The sequence below is a fragment of the Onychostoma macrolepis genome, chromosome 18 (genome assembly GCF_012432095.1).
Source record: "Onychostoma macrolepis isolate SWU-2019 chromosome 18, ASM1243209v1, whole genome shotgun sequence".
Classification (NCBI taxonomy): Eukaryota; Metazoa; Chordata; class Actinopteri; order Cypriniformes; family Cyprinidae; genus Onychostoma; species Onychostoma macrolepis.
The window spans coordinates 25934025-25947348 of NC_081172.1; the positions used below are offsets into that span (position 1 = coordinate 25934025).

The 13324-nt window shown below is 41.8% G+C and overlaps 1 protein-coding gene across 7 annotated transcripts in view; it reads left to right on the top strand.

Annotated features, from left to right (window-relative positions):
• Positions 1 to 12628, top strand: part of sema6dl (sema domain, transmembrane domain (TM), and cytoplasmic domain, (semaphorin) 6D, like) — a 73553-nt gene extending 60925 nt beyond the window's left edge. For 3 of the 7 annotated variants that reach the window (XM_058751657.1, XM_058751656.1, XM_058751655.1), the window contains 18 exons: positions 1020 to 1188; positions 1784 to 1895; positions 2018 to 2078; positions 2313 to 2375; positions 2477 to 2578; positions 2712 to 2802; positions 3375 to 3494; positions 3772 to 3860; positions 4392 to 4609; positions 4696 to 4827; positions 5029 to 5184; positions 5684 to 5857; positions 6217 to 6357; positions 6532 to 6609; positions 6906 to 6964; positions 7289 to 7345; positions 7832 to 8002; positions 8956 to 12628. In XM_058751657.1, the coding sequence (XP_058607640.1) occupies positions 1071 to 1188; positions 1784 to 1895; positions 2018 to 2078; positions 2313 to 2375; positions 2477 to 2578; positions 2712 to 2802; positions 3375 to 3494; positions 3772 to 3860; positions 4392 to 4609; positions 4696 to 4827; positions 5029 to 5184; positions 5684 to 5857; positions 6217 to 6357; positions 6532 to 6609; positions 6906 to 6964; positions 7289 to 7345; positions 7832 to 8002; positions 8956 to 10247 (3234 nt within the window). In that variant the 5' untranslated portion in view covers positions 1020 to 1070 and the 3' untranslated portion in view covers positions 10248 to 12628. The remainder of the gene's footprint in view (positions 1 to 1019; positions 1189 to 1783; positions 1896 to 2017; positions 2079 to 2312; positions 2376 to 2476; positions 2579 to 2711; positions 2803 to 3374; positions 3495 to 3771; positions 3861 to 4391; positions 4610 to 4695; positions 4828 to 5028; positions 5185 to 5683; positions 5858 to 6216; positions 6358 to 6531; positions 6610 to 6905; positions 6965 to 7288; positions 7346 to 7831; positions 8003 to 8955) is intronic. The other 4 variants (XM_058751658.1, XM_058751660.1, XM_058751661.1 and 1 more) reach the window with 4 other exon arrangements.
• Positions 12629 to 13324: the final 696 nt, after the last annotated feature.

The window sequence follows — 13324 nt, forward strand, 5'->3', positions numbered from 1 at the left end:
CTTTTCATAACTCTGTCTTCTCAAATCATCAACCTTTTCTCTCATCTCATATAAGAAATTGCCAGAGAAAGAGTCATTTCTATTGATCCGATCAAAGCACGATAGCCCAGAATCCCTTGCAGTCAGCCTGTAGAAATGAAGATCCATTATGGCAACAGTTGAGCAGAGAACCTCCCTTCCTCGAAGGACTGTGGATTGCATTTCATAAGGAGAATTTCCCTAGGTCACATCCCATTCAGCTGATCAATTAGGAACTGATCAATCAACAGCTAATCAATAATAGCAGGGTGGTACAGGCAGCATATGCATATTACAGCATGGGAGCAGGTGCGCAGGCCCGCTAATTGCAAAAATGTCAATACTGTATGTGAGCATGTGTGGCGAGACATGCTCAGGAAGTGGTTGAGGCCTGACTCACTCACTCTCTCTATTTCTGCCAAGCTGTTTGTTGTCTCCATGTAAATTGTTTATATCCGTTCGGGCTTTGCTGGCATGAATAATTTGTAGCTTTATAAATATTTGACTTTACACTGCTCATTAATATGCACAGATGATTGTCTCTCCAGGACACGACCCCAACCACAGCACGCAGACCTCTGAAAATCTTCCTGTTTGAATGTCCATTTGGAGACTTCTGTGCCAGGCACAGCAAACACACTCCCAATCATAGTACTCGGTCCAAACACATACGCACACTTAATAGTAGACAAATTCCATTCTAAAATACAGTGTACATGTGCATCAGAGCTAGCTGATAACACAGCATTCAGGTTTGTCGTCTTTGTCTGTTTTTTGACCTTCCTCTCATGGACAGATTTTCAATCATAGGTATTGGCTGCCAAATACACACACACTAAATGATCTGTTGGGAGTGAACCTGCACGTGTATACACAAAAACCAGGCGTTTTAATCTTGACAGCAAATCCTGACAGAGGTCATGCACAAAAACACAAGAGCAAGTAGTTAAAAATAGTGGCTGATGGTTGTTGACGTCTACATGTGTTTGTGTGTGTTACAGGTAACATCTACATAAGTGCAGTACAGGAGGTGTGTGCCCTCTGTGCCAGCGATGGGGTGGCGAGAACTGACGATTGACCTGCTGCTGCTACTGCTGCTGGTGGCATCCCATCTGGAGGCTGTGAGCTTTCCTGAGGACAACATCCCTTTAGACGTTGTGGACCAACACTGTAAGAACCAGACACCACACTGTTTCTGAATTGCCCCCATCTACATAAGATCTTTATCCAAAAATAAATAAATAAATAAATAAATACTGGTGTTGCTTCAACTAAGGGCACTTTTGGCACTGAAGGCTTTTTGCCATGAAGCACACTTTTTTCCATCACATTTCCCATAAACAAAGGCTAGGATATACATACAACCCAAAATAGTTTTTTGTTATTTTTGACTTTCGACAGAAAATTTCATAGTTTGCATTTTGTGTATTGCACAAAACAGTCACACTTGTTGCATAATTTAACAAAATTCCACTTGGGCACACAATAAAAATATTCTAAAATTAAACTGATGTTTACCAGGTGCTTTAAAAGAAGACGTGCACATATAGAGTCATTGCATTAGCGCTGCTGTGCTCTGCAGTGAGAAAACACTCCAGCATGCTGACAGTGCAGTCGCTGGACGTCAATGCTGAACCTGCATTCATTACTTTAGCAAAGTCTTTCTACAGGGCAGTTTAACATGCAGTTGCCACAGCCGATCAATACCAACATCGATCTCTGTTGATGTTAATACTGAATAACGGCGCATCTGTTTGTTCCACAGATGCACGACAGTACCCCGTGTTTCGTGGACGTCCCTCTGGCAACGAATCTCAGCACAGACTGGACTTTCAGCTCATGACCAAGATACACGATACGCTTTTCATCGCGGGCAGGTAGGTCAGCACAGGATGTGGAAGCGAGATCTTCGATCATTTGACCTGTTCGGACAAGCAGTTTGATGAACTATGAGCAGTAATTTGTGTGTAAACTGTTTCTTTCTCTCTCTCTCTTGCAGGGACCAGGTGTATTTAGTGAGTCTGAGAGAGTCCTACAGGAACGAGATTATTCCATACAGGGTGGGTTCACAGTTAATTAATGTATCACCAAAGTGCTCTTGTCCCATTGAGGCGTGCCAAGTGATAAAAACTACCTCTTGTTAATCTAAGTTCCAATTCCAGTCATTGAAGCACTTTCTGTAAATCGCTAGGTTTCTGTTTCTGTCTTTCTGTCCCTGCCCATAGTGTAGCACATTGATAATGTTTAAGAGTGTGGGAAACTGTGTCTAATGGTGATGGTGTGTGATGTCACAGAAGCTGACGTGGCGGTCGGGACAGGCGGACAGGGAAACGTGCGCCATGAAGGGAAAGCACAGAGTGAGTCCTCCACCTTTTCAGCATAAATCAGCCGTCTCTGGTTCTGTAGTATTTACAGCACTGAAGTAACCATAAATCTCACTGTCTTGTCTTCCTCTCAGGACGAGTGCCATAATTTCATTAAAGTCCTGGTTCCAAGAAACGATGATCTTGTGTTCATCTGCGGAACAAATGGTTTCAACCCCATGTGCCGTTACTACAGGGTAGGTCACGCTGTTAGGGCTACGTGACTGTCTGCCTGTTGTTTTGCTTTTAATAAGTGACTGGTTAATGTGGATAGGAGCAGTTTTACAGTACAATGAAGATAAGAACTCTGGATCTCCCTCTCTTATTTAGTTGGATAACTTGGAGTTTGATGGGGAAGAGATCAGCGGTTTGGCCCGATGCCCGTTTGACGCCAAGCAGACGAACGTTGCCCTGTTTGCTGGTATGAGAGCTGTCAGGATAATGAGGAGGATGATGAATAACTTTGCCATGAATTTTAAAGGTTTTGGATAAAATTAACGCTCCGATGAGAGCCGAGACTGATGTTGCGCATAAATCAGAAGCCGCGAGAACGTCCTGTCTTCACACCAGCTCTGTTAGTATATAGACAGGAACGTCATAACCTGACAAGAATTAGTGCACTGTGATGTCACGTGTACATCTGAATGAGTCTGTACAAAAAACCTCCAGTTCAAATATCTAAATATTTTTAAACATTAAACTCTCTAAATTTAACTAGATTCATGCTTAAAACAATAAATTATTATTATTATTATTATGACAGAAAGATTATTAATTTTTCAGTACCTGGAACATATAAAATAGCAGGAACAAGGAAGTAAAATGCAAAATGTGTTATGAAATATTTTGTTCATTGTATCATGCATTTATGAGTGAGAACAACCAGAGTGTGAATAATCCTTTAGTGTTCTGAGATGTGTATATTGGAGAGTTGTGTGTATAATTATGTAATGAAGATAAAGTGTATTTTAAGTTCACGTATTTATGTCATAGATGGTAAGCTGTACTCAGCAACAGTGGCAGACTTCCTGGCCAGCGATGCTGTGATTTACCGCAGCATGGGAGATGGTTCTGCCCTTCGCACCATCAAGTATGACTCCAAGTGGTTAAAAGGTACAGAAACTCTTGCTTGTCTGATTCATGTACACACTAGTCTGTGTTTTATGTTAACCTTGCTGAACCCAGTGCAACTCTGACCTATAACCTGTACCTTAAAGAAGTGGGTCAGTGTGAGAGAAGAGAAAATGGTGGGTGTTGATGTAAAATCCAGCTTCCTGTGGCACAATCTAGGTCAACACTCAGCCATTCCACTCAGCCAACAAAAACGCATCAAAATTTAACTTGGGGTCAGTGGCGGAGATGCTAATGCTTCTCTCTCTTTCTCTTCCAGAGCCACACTTTCTCCATGCCGTGGATTATGGGGATTTTGTTTACTTTTTTTTCAGAGAAATCGCAGCCGAGCACAACAACTTGGGAAAGGTATGACTTGCTATGAAATGTGTAATGCTAACATTGCTACGGGTGCTAAAGTTCACAAAACACGCACAAAAAAGTAATGTGATGGTACCATTGTACAGTGATGTTATCAGATGGTAATACCCTGGTATCTGAACTGTAATGATGTAGTTCTGATTTGTATGTTAATGTAGTATTCTTAGGCTTTTATTTAGAGATTAATGTTTGTCCCAGAGGGTCAATATATCATCCGTTGCCTCAGGATTTGCTTTAAATTGGCCCATATAATGACTTCTTTGTACCACAAACTAATGAATATTTAAGTTTAGTTAATATTGCAGTCAACACCTGCACTGAGAGCAGGTTTTACAGTAGTGAATTATTAAGATGGTTACATGGTGCTAATTCAAGCCCTCTAGCACATTGCAGTTTTGTTCTATCAAAAAAAAAAAATGTTTCTTGCGTATATTTAGATTCAATTTAGCCATCGGGGAGAAAGATCTATTATTTAGAGAGCGATGCTGAGTTTCTCTTGCTATTTTTCTCTCGCTGCAGGCGGTTTACTCCAGAGTGGCTCGGATCTGTAAAAATGACATGGGAGGGTCTCAGCGGGTGCTGGAAAAACACTGGACATCTTTTGTTAAGGCTCGCCTGAACTGTTCCGTTCCTGGAGAATCGTTTTTCTACTTTGACGTCCTTCAGGCTATTACGGACATCATCAACATTAATGGGGTGCCTTCTGTGGTTGGAGTTTTCACCACCCAGTTGAACAGGTAAAGCTTGTCACAATCCTTTCCACAAAAACTCCACATGGAAACTGACTTAATAGGACTAACGCCGCTGTTTCTGATTTATTTAGTATCCCTGGCTCTGCGGTGTGTGCGTTCTCCATGGCAGACATCGAGAAAGCATTCCGTGGCCGTTTCAAAGAGCAAAAGACGCCAGATTCAGTGTGGACACCATTTCCAGAGGAGAAGCTGCCCAAGCCCAGGTTGGTGCACGCACTAGTGCGTGACGGGCTAATCATTGTGAGATTAATAATTAACAAGTTATAATTGGACATGCTGCATATTTAACCTGTGTGTGCAGTGGCCATATGGAGGCGGGTATAGATTTACAGGCATGTGGCACATGGCTCTTTGCCCTCTTTCCCTCAACCGGAACTGCATGTGTGTGCGTTTTGTCTTTTCAGACCCGGCTGCTGTGCGGGACACGGTTCAGCAGAGTCTTACAAAACCTCCATCGAGTTTCCAGACGAGACCCTTCAGTTCATCAAGTCACACCCACTCATGGACGCCTCAGTCCCCTCCATTGGAGACGAACCGTGGTTCACCAAAACAAGAGTCAGGTACAGGCACAGTGCCATCATTCAGCCCAGTCTGAAAAACCTTGATCTGACACTCTCACAGGATTTGCTGCAACCAAGATATTTGACAAACAGCACAGTCTGCCCACTTTTATAGGAAAAGTCACCAGCTCTCTTTGGTTTATCTGTATAATCAGAAAAAATGGTTAATATCTGTCAGAAAGAAATTAAATTCTAGCACAGATTTTTACATAAAACATATAATTACATAACAGCGCACTGAGCAGTTTGCCATCTAGACCCAGTGTCAGCTGTTAAATAAGTATCAGGTAAACATTTTATATCCCTCCCAGCAAAGAGCGTTGGTTTCATGTTCGAAACAACTGGCACGCCTAATTTAACTAGTTCAGGTCTTGATAGATGTGTCACGTTTCAACATGTTTTGTCCTGTGTCAGCTCAAGTTAAGCTGTTGTAAATTAGGCGTCTCCATGTAACTGAAAAGCGGCCTTGTACTCAAGTGTTTTTCCTTCATCTTTGTAGGTACAGGCTCACGGCACTCGCCGTTGATAACAGCGCAGGACCCCACAAGAATTACACAGTGGTTTTCATTGGCTCTGAGGCAGGCATCGTGCTAAAAGTTCTGGCCAAGACATCCCCACTGTCTTTGAATGACAGCGTCCTACTGGAGGAGATTGACGTTTTCAACCAAGCCAAGTATGTTTTTCAACCTATAATTATCTCATGATCAGTCTCTAAACGCATGTTCTTTGTATTTAAATTGTGGGACACTTATTTGTAGACGCAATCATTTTATGAAGCAGTCTTGGCTATTTACCCAGAAATTATCCTTTTATGACCTGAATGAAAGTTTTGGATCGTTTGAGATGAGATTAGATCTTTTTAATGTGAAAGCGAAAGGTTTTCAATTTCCCTCGTCAGTGTGTTTTTTTTTTTTTGTTCTCCTTCTGCTGAACTGTGTGACTGAAGAAAGCAGTGACTGGCGGATAGATCCGATAACATGTGATTTATCTGTTCTTCACTGTCTCCCTCCCTCCGTTCTGTTTTTCTCCCAGGTGTTTATCCAGCAATGAGGACGATCGGCGAATTCTGTCTTTCCACCTAGATAAAGACACCCACACACTCTATGTGGCCTTTTCCAGCTGTGTGGTCAGAATACCACTCAGCCGCTGTGAACGACACAGTTCCTGTCAAAAGTGAGTCCTGAATGCAAGTCTGTTTATACAGGCAGCACAATAAATTTTTTTGGCATATCCAATTAAAATATATTTCATTTTTGTAGTCTGAACAGCATGAAACCTCCTTAACCATTGTGTGGTGTGTTCATTTTCAATATTGTGTAGTTATAAATATTTGTTTTTGTGTTGCAGGTCTTGCATTGCTTCTAGAGACCCATACTGTGGCTGGATGTCACATGGAGCTTGTGAGCGTATTCCTGCAGCTATGCAGTAAGTCTATCACAAAAATATTCAAATTTACCTTGAAAATGCAAGGAGGATATACTGAGAACACTAATCTGAATAATTATCACTGCAACCAATTTCCTACAAAGATGAGCTAGATTCTCTCTTCTTCTTCTTCTCTCTTAACAGTTATCTTTTCCACTTTTCTTCTTTATAAAATACACATTTTATGTTTTGATGCATGCTGGGGTTTTTTTGCTGTGCAAAACAGTGTATATTAATGATGTTGCCCAAAATTGACATTGTTAGTACAAACTCATTATCTTATTACTCTTTTTCAGAACTGGTTATGAGCAAGATGTTGAATATGGCAACACAGCTCACCTCGGCGATTGTCATGGTGAGCTCATCAACACGTGCACCTTTTCAGAAACATTAGTTAGTAGTTGTGACGTCAGTAACCCCCTCACACTCTCAGCTGATGGCAATTAACACATATCACACAGACATCATACTAATTCCTTTGACAATTAAACACTCACACATACATTGTGTAGGCCTCAACATTACAGAAAGTGAAAGAGCGATACAGTGTAAACCAGAGGAAAACAAACACTTTTTATTATTTTGTAATTTAATAAAAACAGTTTTAGCATTTTTTTATAATTTCAAACTTTTATTTTTGTTATTTTATGCTGATTTCCTGTTCCTTTAATTCTTTTAGAATTTTTGGCCACTACATCAGCGCCAGATTTCAAATCATATGGCGACCCAACCTCTGGTTAGTTTCTTGTACTGCACTGGTTTCATTCATTGAGTTCATCTTTCACCCTTTCTTTTCTCCTCTACTGCTGCACCTACCCTTATTTCTGTGCTTTTTATCATATTATCAGCATTATCATTGAGAGGCACCTGATCTCTCAGCACCAGCTTGTCCATCATTTCCTCCATTCATTCTTTCGTTCTTGCATGGATATGTGCTGCCTCCACCTTATCATCTCCCTGGGGTATATTGTTGTCTCTTCATTCTATTAGAGATAATCTTCATCCTTTCCCTCCTCTCAGGCTGCAATTTTCCTTACCTGAGACTCTGCACAGCCATTACTTTCCTGTAATGGTTCAAAACATCAGAGTCAATCTCTAAAAATTAACCTCAATGAATCGTATAAACTGACGAATGACAGTTCTGTCAGTATGTACTAACCCCGATCGTTGCGTTGCGCCTATCATGGGCTCCGATTCTATAACAGTTTGTTTGTCGCTACAGACATGGAGTTGCCATCATCGTCAGTCACAGTGCCCGCGACCTCTGAACCCATACAATCACCCCAAACCATCCCCACTCAGATACCCCAACTCTTTGGCTCACGGAAATTTGTGCTCCATGATGACCCAGCCACTTCACATTCTGTTGAGCATATACCAGGTGTGCTGGAGGGTAAGGCCTTGACCAGAGCGCTCTGCGCTGCTGCATGGAATTCTGGGTAATAGCTGCTATTAGTGCTGCTAGTCTACTGAGAGAGTGCAAACATCTCTGATAGCAGCCCATTCCTTTTCCAAAATGGCATGATAAGCAATTCTACAGTCAGTCACACTACATTAGCAAAGTAGGGATGCAGACTCCTAGTGCAAGTGCTCTTGAAAACTTTCAGGTCAGCACAATGACTTGTTGTCTTTAAGTGTATTGAGATGATACAAGCAGCTATACTTAGATTCCATCAGCGTATAAAGCTCTTTATTATATTTTCCCTATTTTTAAAAATCTTTTGTTACTATGATTTGTCCTCCATGTTTAACTTTATTTTCTATATATTTTCATTTAATGCATTTTCTATGACATTTTTGTTCAGTCTGTCTTAGATGGCTACATCTTTATCTTATTTCATCTTTTTCTTTCTCTGCCCTTGGTTTTGGGTTTTAGGAAATCTTCCAAAGGCCTTGCCACTAAGCAACACTTTTAATCACCTCTCGAGCAAAATTATTCACCGACTAACTCTTTCGAATATATGCGGACACTAACAACACTCACCCCCGGGTAATAGACGAAGAAAGCGGGCTTAATTCTCTTTGGGGAAACTCTCATGTAAAACAACAACATACTAACTCACCTGATACTGCAACCCATGTGCAATAAAATGTTCCACCACACCTCTTTACTAATTTGCCTCCTTCACTAATATAATAACAGGATATCTCATTGTATTTTCTGAATGCTCGGTAGATTTCTTTAAAAAGCTTCTAAAGTGCTGGAAATAACAGTTGTATGCTTTTGATTCACACCAAATTGTTAAGCATCCTTTGTGGGGGGGAAAGGACTTTTTGCTTTAAGAAAGTTGTTCAATGATCAGCTGTGCGAGTGTGTTAACATGGTATTTGGTATCTGTGTTGCAGGTGTGTGGGAAATACAAGCAGGTGAATCTAACCAGATGGTGCACATGAATATCCTTATCTCCTGTGTGTTAGCTGCATTTCTGCTTGGTGCATTCATCGCTGGCATGGTCGTTTACTGCTATAGAGATGCCTTCCTTCGCACTCCACGCAAGATCCAAAAAGATGCAGAGTCAGCACAGTCTTGCACTGATTCCACTGGTAGCTTTGCCAAGCTTAACGGTCTGTTCGACAGTCCTGTGAAAGAGTACCAACCAACTATGGATACTCCCAAACTTTACACCAACCTGTTGAGCAATGGGAGGGAGGTGCCAACCACCGGAGACACAAAGACGATGCTCCTGAGTGGACAGCCACCAGAACTAGCAGCACTGCCTACACCCGAGTCCACACCTGTGCTTCAACAGAAGAGCCTTCAGCCAATTAAAAACCAATGGGAGAGAGCTCATGGAAAGATAAGTGGCTCCCGCAAAGATGGGCCACCCAACAGCCCGCAGTACCTTCCCTCCAGTCCCCCTCCCCATTCTACCATCAGCAACCCCCAAATCCCCAGTGCCGTGGTACTGCCCAATGCCACACATGAGAACAAGGCATCCTTCAGTACTCCTGAAGGGCCTCAAGCAGAAAAGAAGATCCAGAATAGTGATCAACATGGTTCCAAATCTGGCCGTAAAGACCAGCGGCGCACTGTGGATGCCAGGAACACGCTGAATGACCTCTTGAAGCATCTGAATGATAGCAACCCAAAGGCCATCATGGTGGAGATGCCCAAATCCCGACAGCACCTGATGCTGGAACCCATTGTAAGCCCAACAGAGATTCCCCCCAAAGTCCCAAGCCGAGAGGCCTCCTTGTACTCTCCCTCTTCCTCTCTGCCCAGGAATAGTCCGACCAAGAGACTGGATGTCCCGACTACACCAACATCGCCCACAGGGCAGATGGGAACTCTCGAGAGACAACGGTATCACCGTAGCTCATCCCAGCGACACTCCATATCCTCGCCGCCCAAAGGGCTGCACTCACCTAGCGGGGCCATAGTGTCCCGGCAACCTAATATGAACAGGGGTGGGTACATGCCCCCAACTCCTACCCCACCCACTAGACTAGACTCTCACGGGGTACCAATGGCTATGACACCTTCTGTATCCCGGCAGAGCAGCTACAGTGGTCATGGATCTTTACCACGAACGTCCATCAAACGGACACCATCGTTAAAGCCCGATGTGCCCCCCAAACCCAATGGTTTTGCACCACAGACTGCACAAATGAGGGCAGTGAACAAGTATAGCTACTGAAATGCTTAGCAGGATCTTACTCGATGAATGGACAGTGGGAGTAAATGCGTTTGGCCCACAGAGATATGGCGTGCCAGTCTGCGTTCCCTATGAAGGGAAATGAATTGGATGGCAGAGCTTCTGTTTCGGGTAGTTGTGCCTGGTTCTCAATGACGTTGTCCTGTCACGCTTCAGTGGCAGGTGACGAATTCTGATCTTTAAGGCGGCAGGGACGCCTGAGGTCATGGGTCACAGCTGACATGCAGCATAAAGCAGCTGCGTAGTTGCTGCGGCGATGGGGCAGCGTATGCTCCCCTATGCACTGTTCTCCCCGTCAATGTGAACTGTTTTTGTTAGACTGTTTGGAAAATATGATATTCTTGCTTGGATATCGCTCCAGAAGACAGGCAGAGTGAAAGGGACAAGTTGCGTGTCTGTGTTTGATTAGTCTCTGGGGCAAACCAGTGTGCATTCATTGACCATGTTTTTTTTTCAGTAAACTGAGAACAAGCTTGAGTCATCGCTGTCATAAAACTAAATCCCATTTATGGTGCATTAACATCAGATGTGTTTGGACACAGAATCCAGACATTAATTAATCATTTCTGTGTGCAAAAGAAATGTCCAAGGCTCCTGCTTGGACTACTGATTTTAAAACTCACAGGGTAAAAGTACCCTCAACATTTGTGCTGCTAAGTGTAGACGATGACAATGTTTAACAGACTCCAGTGTGCATTCTATGCAGCGGTTCTGTGTGCCAAGCTGCGTCAAGCTTTTAAACCCACAGGCTCAGCACAGGATCACACTGGTAAAATGTACAATGTTCTCTTTGGTCATTTTTAGTTCCAGAAAATCACTGGGAATCCTGTAATCCCATAAAGTCAACTTTCAACTATGACGTAAGGCAGATCATTGATCAACCTCTCTCCTTTCCTACATGCCAAGCAAGCACTGCTGTTGGGTCTGTGAAGTTCAAGACAATTTTTGTCTCCTTTTACATTCTTGAATTCTTACATTCTTTGCAGTTTACACCATTTCAGAGAGCTTGCTTTTTGGTTCCTGGGCAAAGTATTACATAAAACTGCAAACAGCACATTCGTTACTATAAACCACTACTCAACTCTGTGGTAAAACCCAACCTCAGCTCCATACTAGACCCTATCTGAGAGTTGCGCTTCACTTTGCTTGTTTAAAAGAACAGAGGCCTCATTTGCATACTCACTATAAGTGTACAATCACTGCAATACCTACCAGTGTGTCTTGCAGAGTCGTGCCAGTGATAGCGTTATTGTAAATATACAACTATTTAAGTGTGGACATTTTCAAGGCAAGTTTACCTGGATCCTTGTATTTGTGTGCCTTATTAAAGTCATGAGAGCGCAGTTTGGTTTGGGACATTTCACTATCATCAGACAAATAATTTTTGGTTGGATATGAGCAGGGAGGCTACCTAAGGGTGAAATTTTAGGAATCGATCATTGCAAAACCCATAATGATTGTCCAGTAATTTGAAAAATTGGAGTGGGGGCAGGTGCATCCCCTCAATATTTGCAGTGGCTACGGCCCTGGATGGGCAGACCATGATATGGTTGGACCTTCCGAATGACCTTTCTTTTAGAGAAATGAGATTTAGAAAAAAAGATTATAATAATTACTTGGCCATTTTCTTATTGCCATTTTATTTTTATGCATTTCTGGAAGGTGCTAATTTGCGATGATGAGATGCCATGCAATGAATGTATTATGAATCTAAAATGTATATCACCTAACTCACAATATTTCACAACATTTAATGGGGTCAAATCGAGATGTGCTTTTATAGTGGGTAATCTACGATTAGAGACTCACATTTTTTTTAATAACTTGTGAATTTCAGCATATTGAGGGGAAACTTGCCTGTTCAATCCCAAAGCTTCATGTTTGTTTACATGTTCTGATTGTATTAGAGCAGCTGAGCAGAGGCTGGTGCATCATCACCTGCTAAAGATCAGTTTTATTAAAGGAGAGAGAGTTGATCCTGTGCTCTGGTTCAAGTTGTCCTGTGTTGAGCTGCCTTGTATATTGCAATATAAATCTGCAATCTGACTTCAAGCCTTTACTGTTCAGTCAATACTCTACGTGCAAAGAAACCAGACTGGTCTACCTTTTATTTTTAATACTGTGCAAACATTGGCAGTTGAAATACAGCTTTTCCTTTCTGGAATATTTTAATGTGTAGATATTGTAAAGCTGTACTGTGAAAGTGTAAATAATTACAGTCATTGTTTAAGAATATTTTTGTTGACTTTTTTTAACACGGCATGTATAGTTGAAATAAAATATTACTGCACAGAAAATGATTTCTTTCCTTCTTTGATAATAAAGAATCAAATCCCTGATGGCAAACTTGTCGTGACTGCACTCTCTACAGGGTGAGTAAATGGGGGGGGAAAAAGTTCATATTTGGGTGAACTCTTCCTTTACATGTGAAGCAAGTTTCAATTCAAATTTTCTGAAATGCAAATATTTTGCAAATAAACACTGAACCCCAACACATGCTGACAATCCTTCTGCATGCTAAATATGTGGGCTGAAACTCAGAGCTGCACAACTGATGTCTTTACTGATGAGAGACTTAGCACAGACTTTATTTTTAGACCCTTGTTTTGAAATCTCGGTGGAGAATAAGCCATTCCACATCTCATTGGGAAATCCTCCAAAGTCATTTGTAAGCTGAGCACCCAACATCTGCTCCACTGGCTCAGACTACAGCCACATACACATAAGCTCAAACACACACACACTGATAGCATCAGGTATCCAAGATCGTATGAGAGACTTCTCTAGAATTTCAGTAGTGGCCAATCTTTTGGATGTTTAGGTCAGACACGTCTGGGCTGGTATATTCAAGAATTTACCAAAGAATGTGTATAGTTATGGTTAAGATAAACAAAGTGGAAAGTTGAGAAAGTTTGTCCAAAAAGCTGATGAAATCGCAATAATCATAACTTAATCATTTTTCAGTTATATTTTTGGCCTTTTTAGTTATGGTTAAGATAAACAAAGTGGAAAGTTGGGAAAGGTTGTCCAAACAGCTGATGAAGTCACAATAATCATAG